At 44.0% G+C, this 23,214-nt stretch overlaps 1 protein-coding gene across 2 annotated transcripts; it reads left to right on the top strand.

Annotated features, from left to right (window-relative positions):
* The first annotated feature begins 12,430 nt into the window (after positions 1-12,430).
* On the top strand, positions 12,431-16,934 carry LOC123449518 (transcription termination factor MTERF8, chloroplastic-like). 2 transcript variants are annotated; one of them, XM_045126763.1, is made up of 4 exons: positions 12,431-13,837; positions 15,693-15,918; positions 16,437-16,605; positions 16,708-16,934. In XM_045126763.1, exon 1 carries the CDS (start codon positions 12,703-12,705, stop codon positions 13,828-13,830), a length of 1,128 nt encoding a protein of 375 aa, XP_044982698.1. In that variant the 5' UTR covers positions 12,431-12,702; the 3' UTR covers positions 13,831-13,837; positions 15,693-15,918; positions 16,437-16,605; positions 16,708-16,934. The 2 variants fall into 2 exon arrangements, with proteins under 2 accessions (XP_044982698.1, XP_044982697.1); XM_045126762.1 differs by lacking the exon at positions 15,693-15,918 and having other exon boundaries at positions 12,432-13,837.
* The last annotated feature ends 6,280 nt before the right edge of the window (positions 16,935-23,214 follow it).

The following is a 23,214-nucleotide window of genomic DNA, read 5'->3' as shown; positions in this document are numbered from 1 at the left end:
TCTTGTAGCAAGAGAACCCATATGATAAGTCTAGGTTTAGCGTCCTTCTTCTCCATGAGGTACTTAATAGCAGCGTGATCAGTGTGAATAGTGACTTTGGAATCAACTATGTAAGACCTGAACTTTTCACATGCAAACACGACTGCTAAAAACTCCTTCTCCGTAGTAGCATAATTTCTCTGGGCACTGTCTAGAGTTTTACTAGCATAGTGAAGAACATTCAACTTCTTATCGACTCGTTGCCCTAGAACAGCACCAACAGCATAATCACTAGCGTCACACATGATCTCAAAAGGTAAGTTCCAATCAGGTGGTTGAACAATAGGTGGAGTTACCAAAGCCCTCTTAAGTATTTCGAAGGCTTCCTGACAATCATCGTCAAAAAAAAAGGAATATCCTTTTGCAAGATATTGGTAAGAGGCCTAGAAATCTTAGAGAAGTCTTTAATGAACCTTCTATAGAAACCAGCATGACCAAGGAAACTTCTTATACCTTTGATATCTGTGGGGCATGGCATTTTTTCGATTGCATCAACCTTAGCCTTATCAACTTCAATACCTCTTTCAGAAATTTTATGTCCTAAGATGATGCCTTCATTAACCATAAAGTGTCACTTCTCCCAATTGAAGCCAAGATTGGTGTCTTTACATCTCTGTAAGACTCGATCAAGGTTGCTGAGGCAATCATCAAGGGAAGACCCATAAACGGAGAAGTCATCCATGAAAACCTCGATAATCTTTTCACAAAAGTCGGAGAATATAGCCATCATACGTCTTTGAAAAGTGGCAGGTGCATTACATAAGCCAAAAGGCATACGTCTATAAGCAAAGGTACCGAAAGGGCAGGTGAAAGTGGTTTTCTCCTGATCAGATTGTGCAACTGGTATTTGGGAGAAACCAGAATAACCGTCTAGAAACCAGAAGTGTGTGTGTTTGGACAACCTTTCTAGCATTTGGTCGATAAACGGCAAAGGGTAATGATCTTTCCTAGTGGCTTTATTCAATTTCCTAAAATCGATCACCATCCTATAGCTAGTAATAATCCTCTGTGGGATCAATTCATCCTTATCATCAGGGACAACGGTAATGTCTCCCTTCTTAGGGACGCAATGCACCGGACTCACCCAATCACTATGAGCAACATGATAAATGATACCTGCTTCCAGGAGCTCTAGTATTTCTTTTCTCACTGCTTCTTTCTTCTTAGGATTCAATCTCCTTTGATGATCAACAACTGGTTTGAAATCAGGATTAGTTTTAATCTTGTGCTGGCATAGAGTGGGACTAATGCCCTTAAGATCATCAAGAGTATATCCAATAGCAGCACGATGCTTCCTCAGAGTTTTTAGTAACTTCTTTTCTTCATGCTCTGAGAGTCTAGCACTAATAATAACAAGATATATCTCTTTTTCATCAAGATAAGCATACTTAAGAGTATCAGGCAACTGTTTAAGCTCGAACACAAGATCACCCTTTGGTGGGGGTGGATCCCCAAGCAGTTCAACAGGCAGATTATTCTTGAGGATGGGATATTGTTCTAAGACAACTCTATCTATCTCATCCCTTTCATCCATATGCATATCATTTTCATGCTCAAGCAAGTATTGCTCTAAGGGATCAGCAGGAGGCACGGCAATAGAAGCTAAGGCAATAGTTTCATCCTTACTAGGCAACTCCTTTTCATGAGGTTGTCTACCAAACTTGGAGAAATTGAACTCATGTGAAACTCCTTCAAAGCCAACAGTGACAGTTTGCTTCTCATAATCAATATGAGCATTGACAGTATTGAGAAAAGGTTTGTCAAATATGATGGGACAAAAGCTATCTTGTGCGGTACCAAGAACGAGGAAATCAGCAGGATACTTCGTTTTACCACACAAGACTTCAACATCCCTAACAATTCCCACAGGGCAAATAGTATCTCTATTGACAAGCTGAATAGTGACATCAATAGGCTCTATCTCAGCAGGTGCAATCTCGTCTTTGATTTCATCATATAAGGATTGAGGTATTGCACTAACACTAGCACCCACGTCACATAAACCATGATAACAATGATCTCCTATCTTAACAGAAACCACATGCATGCCAACAACATGCCTATGTTTGTCTCTAATGTGAGGTTTAGCAATTCTAGCAGCATCTTCACATAAGTGAATATTATGTCCCTCAACATCGTCGGACAGAAGATCTTTGATAATAGCAATGCTAGGTTCAACTCTAATTTGCTCAGGGGGTGTAGGTGTTCTAATATAGCCTCTACGTATCACAGTTGAAGCTTTAGAATGATCCTTTGTCCTAATAGGGAAAGGTGGTTTCTCAATGTAAGCACTAGGAGCAACAGGATCATTATAGGCAATGACTTTCTCTTCAACTGGAGTGGGTTTAACTACATTGACTTCTAAAGGAGGATGATATTTAAACCACTTCTCTTTGGGGAGATCAATATGAGCAGCAAAAGATTCACACAATGAAGCTACTATCTCGGAGTCAAGTCCATACTTAGCGCTAAAATCACTAAAGGTATTTGTGTCAACAAAGGATTTAACACAATCAAACGTGAAATTCATACCTGACTCCTTACCTTCTTCAAGCTCCCAATCTTCAGAGTTGCGTTTAATTCTCTCCAATAAATTCCATTTGAAGTCAATATCTCTCTTCATAAAAGAACCGGTACAAGAAGTGTCAAGCATGGTGCGATCATCATGAGAAAGCCGAGCATAGAAGTTCTGAATGATAATTTCTCTCGAGAGCTCAAGATTGGGGCATGAATATAGCATTGATTTAAGCCTCCCCCAAGCTTGAGCGATGCTTTCTCTGTCACGAGGCCAAAAATTATAAATATAAATCCGATCACGATGTACTAAATGCATAGGATAAAACTTTTGTTGAAATTCCAATTTCAACCGATTGTAGTTCCATGATCCAGTATCATCACATAGCCTATACCATGTCAACGCCTTATCCTTCAAAGATAAAGGAAAGACCCTCTTATTGACCTCATCCTCGGGCAAACCTGCAAGATTAAATAAACCACAAACTTCATCTACATAGATTAGATGCAAGTCTGGGTGTGATGTTCCATCTCCTGTAAAAGGATTAGCCAGCAGTTTCTCAAGCATACCCGAAGGAAATTCAAAGAAAATATTTTCAGTAGGTGCAGAAGGTAGACGAGCAACTATTTGTGCTTCCATTTGAGGTGAAGATACCCCGAACAAGCCCCTCAAAGGATTAGTATCCATAGTGACAAGTGACAATAAATTTCAGCACACTATATGAATGTTTCCTTACCAAGTTCCACTTACCAAAGGCGCTTCACTCCCCGGCAACGGCGCCAGAAAAGAGTCTTGATGACCCACAAGTATAGGGTATCAATCATAGTCCTTTCGATAAGTAAGAGTGTCGAACCCAACAAGGAGCAGAAGGATCTGACAAGTGGTTTTCAGCAAGGTAAAATTTGCAGGCACTCAAATTGTCGGTAACAAGTGATTGTGTGGTGAGATGATTCGTAGCAAGCAACAAGTAACAAAAGTAGCAACGGTGCAACAAAGTGGCCCAATCCCTTCTGTAGCAAGGGACAAGCCTGGACAAAGTCTTATAGGAGGAAAAACGCTCCCGAGGATACACGGGAATTTCTGTCATGCTAATTTCATCATGTTCATATGATTCGCGTTCGTTACTTTGATAGTTTGATATGTGGGTGGACCGGCGCTTGGGTACTGCCCTTACTTGGACAAGCATCCCACTTATGATTAACCCCTCTCGCAAGCATCCGCAACTACGAAAGAAGAATTAAGACAAAGTCTAACCATAGCATTAAACTAGTGGATCCAAATCAGCCCCTTACGAAGTAACACATAAACTAGGGTTTAAGCTTTTGTCACTCTAGCAACCCATCATCTACTTACTACTTCCCAATGCCTTCCTCTAGGCCCAAATAATGGTGAAGTGTTATGTAATCGACGTTCACATAACACCACTAGAGGAAAAACAACATACAACACATCAAATTACCGAACGAATACCAAATTCACAAGACTACTATTTGCATGACTTATCCCATGTCCCCAGGAACAAAAGTAACTACTCACAAAGCATAATCATATTCATGACCAGAGAGGTAATGAGTAGAATCAAGGATCTGAACATAAACTCTTCCACCAAACAATCCAACTAGCATCAACTACAAAGAGTAATCAACACTACTAGCAACCTTACAAGTACCAATCGGAGTCGCGAGACGGAGATTGGTTACAAGTGATGAACTAGGGTTTGGAGATGAGATGTTGCTGATGAAGATGTTGATGGTGACGAGTCCCCTCCGATGAGAGGAGTGTTGGTGATGACGATGGCGACGATTTCCCCCTCCGGGAGGGAAGTTTCCCCGGTAGGATCATCCTGCCGGAGCTCTAGATTGGTTCTGCTCAAGTTCCGCCTCGTGGCGGCGACGAAACCACAAAAAAGCTCCTCCCTCATTTTTTCCTGGACGAAACCCTTCATATAGCAAAAGAGGGGGGCAAGTGGGCCTACAAGCTGCCCACAAGCCCTCGTGGCGCGGCGTGGGGGGTGGTCGCGCCGTGCAGGCTTGTGGCCACCTGCACGCCCCCTTTGGCACTTCTTTGGCCCAGTATTTTTGATAAATCAGGAAAAAACTCCACGTTGATTTTTACGGCGTTTGGAGTTGCGCAGAATAGGTATCTCAACTTTGCTCCACCTTCAGGCCAGAATTCCAGTTGCCGGCATTCTCCCTCTTCATGTAAACCTTGCAAAATAAGAGAGAAAAGGCATAAGAATTGTACCGTGAAGTGAAATAGCAGCCCAAGAAGCGATAAATATCAACATGAAAACATGATGCAAAATGGACGTATCAACTTGCTTCTAGATAAAGCTAGTGAATGCACTGAAAATGAACTTGCTATTTATCATGCTAGTCAAGAGAAATCGAATGATGATGATAAGAAACAAATTGAATGACTAACTCAAGAATTTAAAACTCTTAAGTTAGCTCATGAGACTACACTAGAAGATCATAGAGAGCTTGCAAGAACCCATGAGAAGCTACACTTCGAGAAGCTCAACTTGGAGCAAGAGCATGAGTTCTTAAAAGCAATCAATGATGATATTCGGAAGAAGAGTTCTTCTTATATAGCCAAATGATTACTCTTGTCTAATTTTGTTCCACAAGTTAAACCTAGGAACACTAGTAACAAAGGCAAGAAGGTTTCTTCATCTGGTAACAACAATGATAAAGCTAAATCCAATAATGTTGTGGCTAGTACCTCTATTGATTCTATTAATGATTCTCTTAGCCAAATTACACTTGAGCAAGAAAATGATCTACTGAAAGGGATTATAGAGAGTGGTGTCTTCAAGAGTCTTGTCGGAAGTAAGCAATTTGAGGAAATTGTGTGCAAGCAAGGAGGACATCGGAAGAAACAAGGTGTTGGCTACTTCAACGTCAAAGGAGATGTTTGGGAAGGAGGTCCATATCCCACTCCCAAGTTTGTTCCCCAAGAGGAGAAGTCCACTCCTTCCGAAGGAACAAGCTCACAAGCTCGCCTTCTACCACAAGACCACAAAGGCAAGGGAAAGCTTCAAGATGACATTGACCTATTTGAAGAAGGACCCCAATCTAAGGTCAAGTGGATTCCCAAGGATACTACTAGCTCTACCTCAGCAAGTGCTACAACAACTCCAAGGAGTCCCATGAATTTGGTGTGGATTCCCAAGAGGAAGAACCAGAAGTTCTTGAGGGGTGACTCTGCCAATGAAATTCACTCTTATTCATTTTGGCAAGAACTATATGCAATAACCTCAATCATATGCATTAGTTCAATGAGTCACACATTCCCTCAAAGGTAAGCAAGGAACAAGGTAATTAATGCATCTTTGGACATTATCCCATGTGTGCTTCACTCCATGTTCATAGATATTCTTGCATATGTTCCTTTTGCTTTGGGACTAAGCCATGTAGGTGAGAAGAGTATGAAAACAACAAGGATTGCTCCCAACTCAGGATGATATTCATCAACATTGAGCATCCACCACTACTTCACCTACTTGAAGTCTTCTACGACAAAACCCAAGGTTAGTTGATCCCTCTTAGTGGGGATATCATATCAAGGGGGAGCTTTACTCTAAGACTTGAGTATAAGCATCTCCTAAGGATATGAACACATTAATGCTTATGTAAAAGTGGTAACCCCACTTGTGCTTAACGATGAGTATGACCTATGATCAAGTATTCTTACTTGGCTCCTATGTCATCAATATACTCATATATAGATGACTTTGTCATCACCCAAGTTCTTGATAGCTGCTAGGATGTGTGTGCATGTTCACCATGTTTTATTCCTCATTCTTATTGTGTGAGCATGTTGGCATGCATGTGTTTGATCATTCGAGGACACCCAATTGTTGTTATTTGGCTTTTGATTTATCTTTTGCCAATTGGATGGACAAGAATGCCTAGGACCCTTATCTAGCTATCTATGCTATCTCATCTCAAGTTCTACTCATGCTTCATCACAAAACTTGAACAAGCACTTGTCGATCCCTCTGTGTGAAGGTGCACTCGGAGTTCCGTATTGTCAAAGGCTGCCTTCCAAAACCTCTTTCAAAAACTCGGTGTGACCAACTCCACAAACTTGGCGACACCGATTTTTCAAAGTTGATCAGGTTTTCCAATCTCGGTACCACCGAAAACGCTAACTCGGTTACACCGAGTTTCCCTGTCAGCTAACAGTTGAGGAACTCAGTGACATCGATTTTTCCATCTCAGTGATACCGACAGCGCACGTGTATATATATCCGTGGACCGAATCTTTGACTTCACTTCGTCAAAACGTTTCGTTCGCCAAAATCCTCGCTGTCCCCGAGACCCCAGGTCATCGCCTTTGTCTCCCTGACTACCGCCGCCTCCGGGATTCACTGCCATCGACGCAATCTGCTCCGCCGTCGTTGCCGTAGCCGGACCGCCGCCAAGTTAGGGTATGGATATGATTTCCTTTGAGTTCCCTATCTGAATATTACACATTGGGAAAGTTTTTCTTCGAGCCACCATGTGCAAACCCTTCCTTCCACTAGGTGAATCTCGTAGTGTAGAAGAAGTAGACATTCTGGATGTGATCTGCCGCAGCATGCAACTTGATGAGACCGAGTTTGCAAAATCGGTTCCACCGATTCCTGTTTTAGGGTTCTTGAGAAGCAACTCGATGAGACCGAGCAGCTCTTTTTGGTGCCACCGAGGATGACTGCCAAGTCTCTATTAAGCGAGTAAGCCTTCTCGGTGACTCCAAAAATACCAACTCGGTGCCACCGATCTACATCCTGCAGAAGATCATACCCTAAGTTTCAAACTTCAAAATTTCAAAAAACCATCTGAATTTTGTGATGCTCATTCATTCTATCTTTCTTACATCCACTTCACAGGTTCTGCTGTTTGTTGTTGAGCTTGTCTGTCAGTATGTCAGGTTCATATGATAGTGAGAAGGACTTTAGAGAGCAAAGTGTCGAGATGGACTCCGGCACTAGTCCAGAGAAGACTGCTTCAGACCCAAGTTCTTCCAGTTCTCATGGCTTGCCCAAGGCAGCCACCAGGCAAAGGAGGAAGCTAGTTTCTGATGAGGAAGACTCAGACTTTTTGCGAGAAGAAATTTCAGCCCCTCCTAAGGCTCCTCCAAGGAAAGTTGTCGGGAAGATATCTGCTAGTGCTGCTGATTCGAGAGCACGTGATTATGCCAATAAGGGTAAAGCAATTGCCAAGGATGCATGTGCAAAGAAGGCTAGTGTAAAGAGGCCCATGAAGATAACTATCCATCTTGCTAGCAGAAAGACTTCTATGTTTGAAGACCCAGAAGAAGTTGAAGAAGAAGCTCCTGAGGAGATCCCAGTTCCTCCCAAGAAGAAGAAGCTGATGGGTGATGCAATGAAGTCTGCTCCAAAGCCTGCTGCTAAAGCAAAGAAGGTTGTAGCTTCCAGGAAGACCACCAAAGATATACCCGCAACTGCTAAGAGCAAAGGCCCTGCATCCAGTGCCCATGCCACAGAAGAGGAAGAAGATGAGAATGCTCCAGTTCTCAGGAAGCTCAGACCATTACTTCCACTCCACAATGATGCTCATCCTGTAGGAGAAGACATGAAGGAGAGGAAGGATGCCGGACTAATAAAGTGGAGAGTTGTTGATCCATATGCTGTCAGAAGAAGAATTGTTGTTGATCCAAGGTTTCACACCAAGGAACAACAAGATTTTTATGAGACTGTCTTGTATGACAAGAGTCCTGTTGTCAGTGATACGAGGTATGTCGGCTAGGCATACATCAAGGAAAATGAGAATTTCTTTCCACATGTTCAAGATAACTTCATGCTAGTTGACAAAAAAAGATTTTTTTGGAAAGGAGACGACCCCATGGAATGACGAGCTTATCATGCAATTCTATGCAACTGTTCAATTCTATGGAGATGACTCTTTAGTCTGGATGACTGATGGTCACAAGTATGAAGCCACAATTGCTTAATGGGTTGCAATCATTGGTGTCCCCAAGTAGGAATAACCGAATGTAGATGTGTACGCATACGCTAAGCAGAATCACAACTCCATGGACAATATGTACAAGACCATTCCACATTAGTACTTGGCCAGTCACAAGTTTGGTTTAGTATATTTTCTGTAAGCTGGCATTCCTAGTTTCCTACGACAAACACTATACTGCGATACACCCTCATGCCTAAGATGAAGATGAAGATGATGATGATGACGAGGATGAGTCTCCTCCTCCCACTACCACTAGGTTTAGCACCCATCCTCGGTCAGTTGTCGTTCTTGTTCAGGAGACAAGACAGACATCTTCAGCATAAGTTTCAGCACCTTCAACACCAGCTCTAGCTCAAGCTCATTTAGTATCAACTCCTCGAGCTCCAAGACATTTAGCAGAAGCCTTCGCCAATGCTGTTCTATCGACTCCATCATCAGCTGCCAGAGAGACGAGTAGTTCTATACTTTTGCACTTTTTGGTAACTTGTTGCCAAAGGGGGAGAAATGTATAGATCATAAACTTCCCGTGAGAGATAGCTTTTGACTTTATTTGCTCTCGTTTGGTTTTATAAACTTTGTTTTTTTGGATGACTTTATCCTATCTATGTGATTGATCATACACTTTATCCAATGTGATGCTACGATATCATCTTTTAGCTATCCTTGTGATGATCACTCACTTATATTGTTGGTGTCATATGCTTTGTTATTATTTTTACGCACCACCTAGATGTATGTGACATGGAAGAGTAACCCATGAACCTAATCGATTGTGCATTTACATTGAAACGTAAATTTTAAATAACGCACAAATTTAGGGGGAGCTCTTGCTTTTCACATACTTCTCAAAGCGTCGATGCTAATCATTGATTATATCTTTTGTCGAAGCTTTGATCTATATGTTGTCATCAATTACCAAAAAGGGGGAGATTGAAAGCACAATTGCTCCCTATGGTGGTTTTGATAATTCATCACAACATATGCATCATTGGACTAATGTGTTTTCCAAGTATATTTCAGAAAAGTTCAAAAGATGCTGTGGCTTAAGGTTTATGTGGAGATACCCTTGGATGCAAGAAAGTAATAATATTGACTCAAGCTTCAAGCTAGAAGACTCTTCGTTTTATATTTATGAGAAATCACTTTTGAGTCCATAGGAAAGCCAATACTATTAAAAGGGGGTGAGGTAGTAAAATGAACCGAATGCTCAAATGCTCAAAGTTAGCCATCAAAACACTCAATCATTTTTCCCACATATCCACTGTGTCAAGTTCCACATTCACAAATTCGGTGTCACCAACATTGCCACATTGGACCCACCGAGTTTGAACCTCAGATAGAACCCTAGCCATTTCCACCAAATCGGTGCAACCGAAACTGCATCGGCGCTACCAAGTTCAGTGTGACCAACACTCTGTTGCCAAGATACACAAAATCAGAACTTCCGAGTTTGAGTATCGGTGCCACCGAGTTTGGTCATCTGATCGTTAGTCACCTTTTTGGTGCCACCGAGTTCTATATATCGGTCTCACCGAGATTCAAAGTTCACACCTTTATTACTAGTCGGTACCACCGAGTTGTCCACTTCGGTGTCATCGAGTTTGCACTTTTGTGTGTAACAGTTGGATTTTGGCTGCTACCTATATATACCCCTTCAGCCACCTCTCATTTGTGGGAGAAGCACTCCAAACACACACTTCATTTCCATATCCATTTTCTAAGAGAGAACCACCTACTCATGTGTTGAGACCAAGATATTCCAATCCAATCATTTGAAACTTGATCTCTAGCCTCCCCAAACTGCTTTCCACCAAATCAACCTCTCCTACGCATTCATATTCTGTGAGAGAGTGATTTGTGTTGAGGATACTATCTTTAGAAGCACAAGAGCAAGGAGTTGATTGATCTACCCCATCTATTACCTTTTGGAGGGTGGTGCCTCCAATATCGGTTAGGTGTCGCTTGGGAGCCTCCTACCTCGTGTTGTGGAGTTGAACCAAGATGTTTGTAAGGGCAAGGAGATCGCCTACTTCATGAATATCTACCGTGAGTAAGGCTAGTCCTTCATGGAAGTAAGCCGTGGTGGGATAGACATTGCCGCTTCTTTTTTGACCCTCCGTGGGTGGAGCCCTACCTGGACTCTCGCAATTGTTACCCTCCGTGGGTTGAAGTCTCCACTAGCATAGACGTACGATAGCGCCACCTATCGGAACCATGCAAAAAATCGTCGTGTCAACCTCATGCGTTTGATCTCCCTACCTTACTCCTCTACTTTACACTTGTATGTTTACTTTCCGCTGCTATACTATTAGAACTGCATGTGTAGGGTGTACTTGACTTGTTATAACTGTCGTAGTTGCCTCTCAAGTAAAATTGGGAAAAGGCAAACTTTTTGTCTTGCCAAGTAGTCTAATCACCCCCTCTAGACATACTTTTGATTCTATAATATTTCATAACATATGAAAGTTACTCATCTATACACGTGTCATATGTGCAAAAAACAAAGAAAGTAAAAATGGATGACATATACATATACAACATGTATGCTTTGTCTCTTTTGTTGGCCATATTTCAGATTAAGCAACGCCGATGACAACTTTATTTTCAAGAAGGGGAGGATGATAAGGACATGGCTACCTTGGATATGACCAAAAATATTTCATATTTGCATATTTATGAGGTGATTTCTTATAATAATTATCACGTCCCTCCTCCATGCTTCCGCGATGACCTAGATGACACCATTCTATCCGTCTTAAGGTTAAAAATGGTTAACAAAGTCATGTCTATGATAGTGGGGTCATCTCCTATAAATAGTGAACTGACGAGCTCCGTCCATGTGTCCCTGTATGTGAGACAGGTGGGGCAGAGACCCTCGATGCTTCATTTTAGTGGTGGATTTATGATATTATATATTTTCCATTGATATTTTCATTGGTGATTTAAAAATAAATGCCTTTAAAACTATTTAAAAGCCATTTTACTCTGAATATCTGTCGACTTATAGTATCATCTAAAAAATATATGATTTTTTTTCAAAGGTTCGTGAAACATAACTGGATTTGTCATTCACCAAAAAAGATTAAAACGCAACATCTTTTTTTTGTGCTTCACATTTCTTTTATGTTTTCGAGATTGTTATGGGCAGAGAGTTACATTATCAATCCAATTAAATCGTGTATTTTCTTTCTTTCCTAAAAAAAGCTTCCAACCATTTAGGATTTCTTTGTCTTTCATTGGCACAATCGTCGACCTGCCTCGTTTTCTGTGGCCTTAGGGCCATGGAGGCGCTGGGATCCCGATCCTTGAACTAAAGGACCAATGTACCAAAACATAAATCGTCGTTGATGAAGAGAATCATAAATCATAAGAATCGAACATATAGACTCAAGGAAGAATGGATACACGTATATTCATCAAAGATAAAACATGAACGTAATCTCGTGATATCTGTCGAAGACACGCCTTCATACGTCCTCTCACAAAGCGAGACACATCACATGAATGGCTGCTAGGTGGGAAGAACCTTATTGCATCCTTACATAGACACTGTCATTTTGCCTTTTAAAACAGGACACAAACCCTAAGCAGACTAAAAAAACCTAAAAACGAACTCGACTGTCCATTACGACAAGATTTGCCTGCCTCTCGTGAGGAAGTAGCGATAACGGTGGCGTGCATTCGGCTCGTTTCAGTATCTATAGTAATTGTTAGGTGGTCTATGAATATAGATGTAATTTTTATACCTCTGATGTTTTTTTAACCGCTATGATGTCGATGAATACTCTTAGATGGAAAGCTTTTCCAAAAAAATAAAACAAAATTCCTTTTATGTTGTGACAAAAAAATTTCAAATCCCTAGCTCTCTCTTCCCCCATATCCCCCCAATTTCTCTCGCCGCACCCGCCGCCCGCTTCGTCTCTCCCGGCGACGCGTGCGCTCCCAAGCTCCCCAGCCGGCCGCCCCGCCCCGCCCGCTCCTGCTTTCCTCTTGTCCGCGCTTCTCCCTCCCACAGCCACCGCCGCTCGAGCTGCCACGCCGGCCGCAGCGGCTACATCCCTCTCCTCTGCTCCGGCCGCCGTCGAGGGTGCCCCCGCGGTGCTCCAGTCGCCGCCCGTGATCCGCAGCAGGCCACGCGCAGTCGAAACCCATCGGAATCCCCGGGCCGCCATGCTTCGCCTCCGAAGCCGCATCGTGACCCGCCTCCTCTCGTTTCCATCCGCCCCTCTCCGCGGCCTCCTCTCCGCGGCGGCGACCGCTGTTTCCCCGACCACCGGATTCGCCGTGGAGGAGTACCTTGTCGCCACCTGCGGCCTCACCCGAGCGCAGGCCCTCAAGGCTTGCCCGAAGATCTCCCACCTCAAGTCCCCCTCTAATCCCGACGCCGTCCTCGCCTTCCTCGCCGGCCTCGGCCTCTCCAGAGCCGCCGTCGCCGCCGCCGTCGCCAAGGACCCCAGGTTACTCTGCGCCGGCGTGGAGAGAACTCTGGCCCCCAACTTCGCTGCGCTCAGCGGCATCGGGTTGTCGCGCTCTGAGATCGTGCGCCTCCTCCGCTTGCGCTGCAGATCTGTCGTCTCCAAGCTGCAGTACTACCTGACCCTCTTCGGCTCCTCCGAGGCCTTCCTCCAGGCGTTGAAGTTCAACTGCAACCTCCTCACACACAGCATCGAGAGTGTGGTCGAGCCCAACGTAGCGTTGCTGCGGGAGTGCGGGCTAGGTGATCGCGATATTGCCAAGTTATGCGTTGGTATGCCATGGCTGCTGACTGCCAACCCAAAATGCATCCGACAAATGGCTGCTCGTGCCGACGGTCTTGGCGTGTCCCGGGAATCTCCGATGTTCAGGCACGCGATGCATGCTGTTGCATTCCACAGCGAGGAGAAGGTAGCTGCCAAAGTGAAGTACCTGAAAAAGGTGCTCAGGTGGTCGGATGATGAGGTGGGCATTGCTTTGTCCAAGTCTCCAATGATGTTGAGGAGTTCTGAGGGCATGGTGCAGCGCATGTCAGAGTTCCTCATCTCTGAGATCGGGTTGGAACCAGCATACATTGCTCATCGGCCGGCAATGCTTGCTTACAGCCTGGAGCGCCGGGTCAGACCCAGGTACTACGTTGTTAAGTATCTTAAGGAAAATGGATTGATAGATCGCGACCGGGACTACTATTCCGCACTCACGCCATCTGAGATGGTATTCTTGGAGAAGTACGTATGCCCTCACAAGGAAGCTGCGCCGTACCTTGCTGAAGACTATGCTGACGCTTGCAGAGGACAAGTGCCTGATAGATTCAGATTTGCGTGAACCAAGAGTAAGGTTTTAAAATTTTGATACTTACTGTACCACATATTCCAATCTGCGTCTTTGTTTCATTTGTTCTTGCCTAACTAACTGTACTAACTGTTGGTTGTCACATGCTGGTAGCTGCTAACACTTGATGAATCTAGTAATTAGATTCATGAGTCCTAGTATGTGGTTTGTCCATGTCATCACTTAGTAAAGAAGAAAGCATGGCATGCTATGAGCTTCATCCTTATGCCATGTTGCCAAACATAGTGAGACGAGTGTGAGATCAGGTAATCCTAGATGGAAAAAGAAATAGAAAAAGAAATTTAAGAAGGCGGATCCTCCCTCTCTATCAAGAGTAATGAACTAGGTGCTGATACAGTACAAAAAAACAAACTAAATTAACCAAACTTGCCTGATGGTGTGAAAACACTTCCTGATGTCGAATTCCAAAAACCAGCGAGAGGTTCCCCACTCTTCTTTGATCTGTCTGAGGGCCGAGTGGCAGCCTCGACCCTAGCGGGCCGGGGCGGGTAGACCCACTTTTAATAGCAACGCCCAGATCAATGGAAAAGGGAAGTTTCTAGAATTGCTGCTCTGTTCTGTTCAAGAAGTCTTTCTCCAGGGTTCGGTTCAGAAGGCGGGATGGAGGAGAGAGAATGGGCTCATTTTGCAGATGCATTGAAATATCAGTGAGTAGTATATCTGCGCTCTTGATATCATTCCATGAAGAAAGGCCTTAGTTTGGCCATGGAAATGGCAATATAGTCCAATTTGAAATGAACTCATAAAATTTCCCTTCGAATGACAAGTCTGGACCCTTCTTTAAATTTTTTTTGGACTTGTTGATGGCCACAATATGTTGATCTCTGCCGACTGCCGAGGATGCAGTTTTGATCTGGTTGTTGGTTCCTTGCTCTAGTTCTTGTAAGCTGAAAACTGTCTGCAGCATCTTTGTTTGAAGATATTAACTGTTGTGAAAGAAATTCACTATTCACTAGTTTCTATCAAGTCCCCCCCCCCCCCCCCCCCCACCCCACCCCCACACACACCTCTTTCTCCTATATTTCTGAATGGCCAGGCTGATGGTTTCAGTTCTAGGCACAATTGATCTGAAAACTAAATGATGCAGTAATACAATTTCTATATATGGCCTACTATCTCCTCCAAATAGTATGGCTTGGTATAGAGCAAGCCTCCTTTGATCTGCACCAACCAAAGGGCTACATGTGTTCCTTTTTTATGCCCATCAATTTAACAGACATGAATGAAGCTATGTTGCTAATATGTTATATCATGATATAAGCCCTACCCTCAGTTTGGCATAGTATCCAATCTGCCTAGATTGATCTCAGGTGTTACATTCACAGGCTATTGCTTTATGCAAACAGAATTGGGCAGTAACAGATGCAAGCTGGCTCCTCTAGATGGCATCTAACCTGTTTTCAATGTTGTGAAAATATATCTCCACAACCATATCAAGCTTGTACCGCGTCACTTTGTACTAAAACTTTTTAAAACCAGATGTGATACTGGACAATATGAATTATCAGCTATCTAGAATTTTTCTGTCAGATCGCAAAATCTACCTGCATATTTAACAATTTTTTAGCTTCCATTTGAAGTAGAACTCCTGTTTTCATCTAGGCATGAATGTCACAATCTTCTGCTTTCTTAACATATAAGATGACAGCAAAATTATATCAAACTGTTTCTTCTCTGCCAAAGCGGATTTCTTCATATACGATAGTTGTTTGATGTGCCATAATGCTTGAGAGCTTTAGTTAGTGGTCCACTTATTCAGCAGGTAATCATGCAGTTGAGCTATTAAGATATGTTGTAAGCATAGTTGAACTGATCATTTACTTCTCCTATCGCAGGCTGCTGTTGTTGTCTCGCAAGATCTTTCTCCTATACTCCATCCGTCCCAAAATAAGTGTCCTGGTTTTAGTTCAAAAGTTCCATTTTTAAACTAAAACCATGACACTTACTTTGGGACGGAGGGAGTATTAGCATTCTCTTAATCTTTGATTTTTTTTTCTTTTTTTTGAATCTGTGGGCATGCACCTGCAATTCCTCATGACAAGTGATGATCCCTTTGAGTAGGTACTGGTTTTCTTATATTTGTATAGTTTCATGTGTGCATTGAAGGTTATGCCCTTTTTGTGATATTATCAGACTCTGGATGTATACATTTCGAAATCATGAGCACCTGGTGCATTACGAGTTAAACTCTTCATAATCTAATTCTACTAGGAGAGGTTTTTATTCCTTTCTGTCTCAGATCATAATTAAGAACAACTTATTTGGTGGCATTTGAACATGGTTCAGACTTCAGAGCAATGATTACGTGGCAAGATTGCATCTGGGCTGTCCATCAGTTAGACTCTTCACCAGTATAGATTGTTGATATCAATGGATGCTTTCATAGCATATAAATCATTTGTTTTGTTTTGTTAAACTGTACCCCATTGTTACACATATTTTTGCCATTTAGATGTTATATATTTCATCAGAATACGATGGTGTACGTATCTTCTTCTTTCTGAATTGAATTGTATTATGCTTTACCTTTTCTCCGAGGAAGTTTCTAACTATGCGCTGACATTTCAATTCAATCTCAGGTTTGCCGTTTGTCTACAAAAAGTGTTCCTTTCTCCTAATCAGCATGCCAGCTCATACGCCATACCGAACCCGTCTATGTTGTACCACTTCGTAACAATGAGCTATATGCTGGCTACCTTTTGACCTTGTGTTGGCATACCAAAGTATACAATTATTACTCATGGACGGGTAAGAACACACCTCTAATAAGATGATTGATGCAGTAGTAGTGTTTTTTTTTAATCTGCAAAAATGTACATCTTCTCATAAATCCTCTGCAACTTCCTGCAGGCCGGGTACTGGTGGTATATGGAACTTGATGTCAGGTTAGATATAAGTGTTGCAATACCTTCCATCAATGATGGCGTTCCCTGTCTCCAAGTCCGATCAGGGAAGCACCGCGCGAGTCGAATAGCTAGGAAACCTACCGAGGAGGTTAATTAATTACCTTACCGGAAACCCTGTCCGTCCATTTGTGTGGATCACAAACTTATCAATCTGGAAAATTTGGCTGAAAATTGGCTTCCGGTTTTTTTTTGAACCGAATTTGACTTCCTGTTGATTAAACCAGAACTACTTTCAAAATATAAGACCTTTTAGGGATTTCACTAGAAGACTACATACGGAGCAAAATCAGTGAATCTATATTCTAAAATATGTCTATGTACATCCTTATGTAGTTTATAGTACAATCTCTAAAAGGTCTTATATTTAGGAACGGAGGGAGTAGTATATATATTTGTTCTTGCATTATATGGTCCGCGCTCCTCAGCTGCGCTGAGAGTCCCACGGGCAGTGTGTCGGGCGCATTGTTCATGGACGCCGCTCCTCTGACGTGCTATTGGCCCACTGACATGTGGACCGGGGCCCACACATCAGGGGATCCGGCTCCCGTTGGTTCCCTGCGGTTGACGGGTTTTTCTGCTGTACTGATCTGAGTTTGGGCAGACCAACCACGTATCTGACGCTTTTGGGGCACAGGTGTGTTCGGTTACTGGCCAGTTGGGGACGATCATGGTAATTATCGAGCCTCCAAGTCGCCACTTTCACGGGAGCTGTTGCTCCCAGGTCAATTGTTGCACCGGTGCAGCAGCTGCGCCCATGCTTGAACAAGACCTGACTGAGATCCTCCAAACTGGTGCGGTCCTGGTCCGGTCGACCGATAGATCAAACTATGCGATGCTGCTCCATCGTTTGATCTGTTCAGCAACCCAGAAAAGTATATTGACCGCCGTAACCGCGTACGTACGTACGTACGTACAGGACCCGATAAAAAAAGTCTGAGTTGTACAAGTACTACCACCACTACAGACTATAGAACAGACCCGGTCCGGTCCTTGGTTTTGACGGTGAACCATGCATGCATACGCACCCAACAGCCGGTATAAAACGGAACCACGGGCCTGCCCCTCTTCCACCAAACCGGCGAGCTCAAGCGTCTGTCCGCCCACCTTCGGCCACTTACTCATCAACCTTCTCAACCGGCAAGCGGCTAGCGGCAAGTTGTCGACGGAAGCCCCGATCCCGATCCCGATCGACCGCAACGCACCCAAACCCAAGGCAATGGCGTCGTCGACGGCGAGGATGGCGAGGGCCGTGCTGTTAGTCGCCGCCGTCGTGCTGATGCAGTGCTGCAACGTGATCGTGGCGGCGAGGTTGCTGGAAGGGGACGGCGGGTGGCTGCGGCTGCGGCAGGGCGCCGGGTCGCTGATCATGCAGGTCCTGCCCAGGGGCACTCCGGCGGCTGGCTCAGGCAACCCAACCTCGCAAAACCCCAACCACCCCCGGCCGTAGCTTCTCTTCTCCCGACGTTGACAGAGCTTGTGTAGATTGATTCTATTCGTTCATTCGTTTGCTCCTCCCGTTCGTTTGTACAGTAGCCCGCCGCGTCTAAGAGCTCCCATGCAATATCGGAGCCTTGGATCGGAAGCTGATAGAGCTGATCACATTCTTTTAGTGCTATGCAAATGCAAGTGAATATTACTCCTAGAAGCTTAGGATCATACGTAGAATTCAATAAAACGTAGTGTAACCGAGCTGATTAATTGATTATCGGGTCAACTTGTGCAGAAAGGTCTCCACAGCATGATGAGTACATTTTTACCTGCGACTCCAGTTGGGCGTGTCACGTGCGGTTGACCAGGTCCATTTGTTGCACCTCGACCAGCACTTGGTGAATTCTACTACTAGTGTTCAAGGTCATCTCTTTGACATTGGTAACTGAATACCAGTATTCCAGTCGCTGTGAAAGCATGCATGATGTCTGAATTCCTCGGACAGCGTGTGAACAGACCAGTTCAACGGCAGCGACATGAACTTTTCAGTTCAACATTTACGTTCTTTGTTTTATTCAAAACATGTACGAGCACGCAGTCAAGTTCGTTTAGCTGATTAGCTCCAAATAGTACTCACGCTCACGCATGCTAGCTAACTACGGACGGCATGCAGAAACCAGCGCCTTGAACACTTGCAAAACATGAAGTTTAGTGAGCTCAAAGAGATACACATGCAAAACATGAGTAACCCGACGATGAGCAAGCTCGACAGCTTCTTTTGCAATGAGGATTGGGACTTAGAGTTTGCCACCCACATTCTGCATGTCCTATCCTCATCAATTTCGGATCAATGTCCTCTTTTACATGCTAATGACGTCAGATCAAAGAAGCCTAAATCCTTCCGGTTTGAGAACTACTGGACTAAGATGCCGGGCTTCCAAAGAGTCGTCACCGTGGCTTTGAATGAGAACTGCGGTCATGTCGAGCCTTATCAGCGGCTATTCCACAAGCTAAAGAGAACGGGTCAAAAATTGCGCTCTCGGAGCAAGACCCTCTTCTCTAACTCCAAGATCAAGCTGCATATGCCTCTTGAAGTTATCCTCTGCCTTGACCTTGCTCAGGAGCAAAGAGAGCTAAGCCCGGAGGAAAGAAATCTTCGATCAAGATAAAAAAGAAGGATTGTTGGCTTGGCAGTCCTCGAGAAAACAAGAAAATGACGAAACTCTAGGATTACAAACCTTAAAGAAGGAGATGCTAACACCCGCTATTTCCACCTCCGTCTCAATGAAAAATCTCATCCATCGACTCAAACACAATCAAGGCTGGGTCACCTCGCATGATGACAACGAGAAGATCGTTCACAGACACTTCAAGAACATTGCCAAAAAAGGCCCTGCCCATAGCATTGATGTCAACTCGAGTGTCGCCAACCTCCAGCTATGACCTGCATGACCTGGATGCGGCTTTCTCTGAGAAAGAAGTCAAAGCTGCGATATTCGAGCTTCCGGGTGATAAGGCGCCCGGCTCGGATGGATTCACGAGCATGTTCTTGAAGGCATGCTGGAACACAATCAAGATCATGCTTGCTGTCAATCATTTCTCCGACGTCCAGGCCGCTCATCTCCATTGGTTGAACTCGGCTGCCATTGCGCTCATCCCAAAGAAGGATGGTGCTAAGGATATTGCTGACTTTCGTCCCATAAGCCTAATCCATGTCATAGCAAACCTCATTGTGAAGATGATGTCCAAAAGGCTGGCACCCCATATGAATGATCTTGTCTCACAAGCTCAAAGCGCTTTCATCAAGAGGAGATGTATTCACGACAATTTCATGTATGTGCACAACCTTGCCACATGATTGCATCGCAATAAGAACCCGACTCTTTTGTTCAAGCTCGACATCAAGAAAGCGTTTGACTTAGTGCGGTGGGACTATCTTTTGGACTTGCTTAACCACCTTGGTGGACCCAAAATCAGTGCGTAATAGCATACAAAACTGGCCAGAATAGGCCAAAACTGCGAGTTTTGACGAGTTCCCCGTAACCGGACCCCGGTGTTTTCGAAAGGTTTGGATCGCAGCGGGACCCAAAATCAGTAACTAATAGAACACAAAATTGCAAGTTCTGACGAGTTCTCCGTAACCGGAATCGGGGTTCGCGAAACGTTTGGATCGCAGCAAGACCCAAAATCAGTGAGTAATAGCATACAAAACTAGCCAGAATAGGCCAAAACTGTGAGTCTTGATGAGTTCCCCGTAACCGGACCAGGGGTTCCCCAAACCTTTGGATCGCAGCGGGACCCAAAATGAGTGACTAATAGCATACAAAATTGCCAAAAATAGGTCAAAACCGCGAGTTTTGACGAGTTCTCCGTAACCGGACCCCAGGGTTTGCAAAACGCCCCGATCGCAACAAGACACATAAACAGTGAGTAATAGCAAACAAAACTAGCCAAAATAGCCCAAAACTACGAGTCGTGTTGAGTTCCCCGTAACCGGACCACGGGGTTCGCGAAACGTTCGGATCGTAGCACGACCCAAAATCAGTGAGTAATAGCATACAAAACTCGTCGAAATAGGCCAATACTGCATGTTATGACGAGTTCCCCATAACTGAACCCCACACGGTTCGCAAAACGTTCGGATCGCAGTAGGACGAAAAATCACTCAGTAATAGCATACAAAACTGGCCGGAATAGTGTTGGGGAACGTCGCATGGGAAACAAAATTTTTCCCACGCACACGCAATACCTATCATGGTGATGTTCATCTACGAGAGGAGATTTCCGATCTACGTACCCTTGTAGATCGCACAGCGGTAAGCGTTAAGAAACGCGGACGATGTAGTGGAACAGCTTGCATGATTCAAATCACCGTAGTCATACACTCCATCCCACGATCTCATCACGATCCGTCCCGCGAACTTCATCGCGATCCGTCCCGCGATCTCATCATGATCCTTCCCAATCTAGTGCCGAACGGACGACACCTCCGCGTTTCAGCACACATACAGCGCGACGATGATCTCGACCTTCTTGATCCTGCAAGACAGACGGAGAGGTAGATGAGTTTTCCGGCAGCGTGACGACGCTCCGGAGGTTGGTGGTGATCTATCCCAGCAGGGCTCCGCCCAAGCTCCACAGAAATACGATATAGAGGAAAAACCGTGGAGGTATATGGTCGGGCTGCCGTGGCAAAGTTGTCTCAAATCAGCCCTAATACGCCAGTATATATAGGAGGGAGGGGGAGGGACCTGCCTTGAGGCTCAAGAGAGCCCCCAGGGGTCGGCCGAACCAAGGGTGGAGGAGTCCACCTCCAATCCTAGTCCAACTCAAATACACATAAAACATCGCCGAACCTTAAGTGTGCAGACCCTGCGGGTTCGAGAACTATGTAGACATGACCCGAGACACTCCTCGGTCAATATCCAATAGCGGGACCTGGATGCCCATATTGGATCCTACATATTCCGAATATCTTTATCGGTTGAACCTCAGTGCCAAGGATTCATATAATCCCGTATGTCATTCCCTTTGTCCTTCGGTATGTTACTTGCCCGAGATTCGATCGTCGGTATCCGCATACCTATTTCAATCTCGTTTACCGACAAGTCTCTTTACTCGTTCCGTAATACAAGATCCCGTGACTTACACTAAGTCACATTGCTTGCAAGGCTTGTGTGTGATGTTGTATTACCGAGTGGGCCCCGAGATACCTCTCCGTCACACGGAGTGACAAATCCCAGTCTTGATCCATACCAACTCAACGGACACCTTCGGAGATACCTGTAGAGCATCTTTATAGTCACCCAGTTACGTCGTGACGTTTGATACACACAAGGCATTCCTCCGGTGCCAGTGAGTTATATGATCTCATGGTCATATGAATAAATACTTGACACGCAGAAAACAGTAGCAATAAAATGACACGATCAACATGCTACGTTCATTAGTGGGTCTAGTCCATCACATGATTCTCCTAATGATGTGATCCGTTATCAAGTAACAACACTTGCCTATGGTCAGGAAACCTTGACCATCTTTGATCAACGAGCTAGTCAACTAGAGGCTTACTAGGGACAGTGTTTTGTCTATGTATCCACACAAGTATTGTGTTTCCAATCAATACAATTATAGCATGGATAATAAACGATTATCATGAACAAAGAATTATAATAATAACTAATTTATTATTGCCTCTAGGGCATATTTCCAACAGCCTCCCACTTGCACTAGCGTCAATAATCTAGTCCACATCACTATGTGATTCTAACGAATCCAACACCCTTACAGTTCTGGGGTTTGATCACGTCTTGCTTGTGAGAGAGGTTTTAGTCGACGGTTCTGAACCCTTTCAGATCCGAGTGAGCTTTACAAATCTTTATGTCATCTTATAGATGCTGCTACTATGTGCTATTCGGAAATATTCCAAATATCTACTCTACCATACGAATCCTTTTCACTACTCATAGTTATTCAGATTAGTGTCAAAGCTTGCATCGAGGTAACCCTTTACGACGAACTCTTTAACCACCTCCATAATCGAGAAAAATTCCTTAGTCCATTAGTTACTAAGGATAACTTTGACCGCTGATCAGTGATTCAATCCTGGATCACTCTGTGTACCTCTTAACAGACTTGTAGCAAGGCACACATCAGGTGCGCTACTCAGCTTGGCATACTTTAGAGTCTACGACTAAGGTATAGAAGACGACCTTCGCCTATTCTCTTTATTCTGCCGGGGTCGGGTTTTGAGTCTTACTCAAATTCACACCTTACAACACAACCAAGAACTCCTTTTTTGCTGATCTATTTTGAACTCCTTCAAAGACTTGTCAAGGTATGCATCTTGTTGAAACTTCTATTAAGCGTTTCGATCTATCTCCATAGATCTTGATGCTCAACGTTCAAGTAGCGCAATCCAGGTATTCCTTTGAAAAACTCCTTTCAAACAACCTTTTATGCTTTACAGAAATTCTACATTACTTCTGATCAACAATATGTCAACCACATATACTTATCAGAA

The sequence above is a fragment of the Hordeum vulgare genome, chromosome 4H (genome assembly GCF_904849725.1).
Source record: "Hordeum vulgare subsp. vulgare chromosome 4H, MorexV3_pseudomolecules_assembly, whole genome shotgun sequence".
NCBI lineage: Eukaryota > Viridiplantae > Streptophyta > Magnoliopsida > Poales > Poaceae > Hordeum > Hordeum vulgare.
This window is presented reverse-complemented; position numbering and strand designations above follow the sequence as displayed.

Bases quoted from the DNA above. Each gene is read 5' to 3' on its own strand.
- LOC123449518 (XM_045126763.1), top strand. From the start codon at position 12,703: ATGCTTCGCCTCCGAAGCCGCATCGTGACCCGCCTCCTCTCGTTTCCA.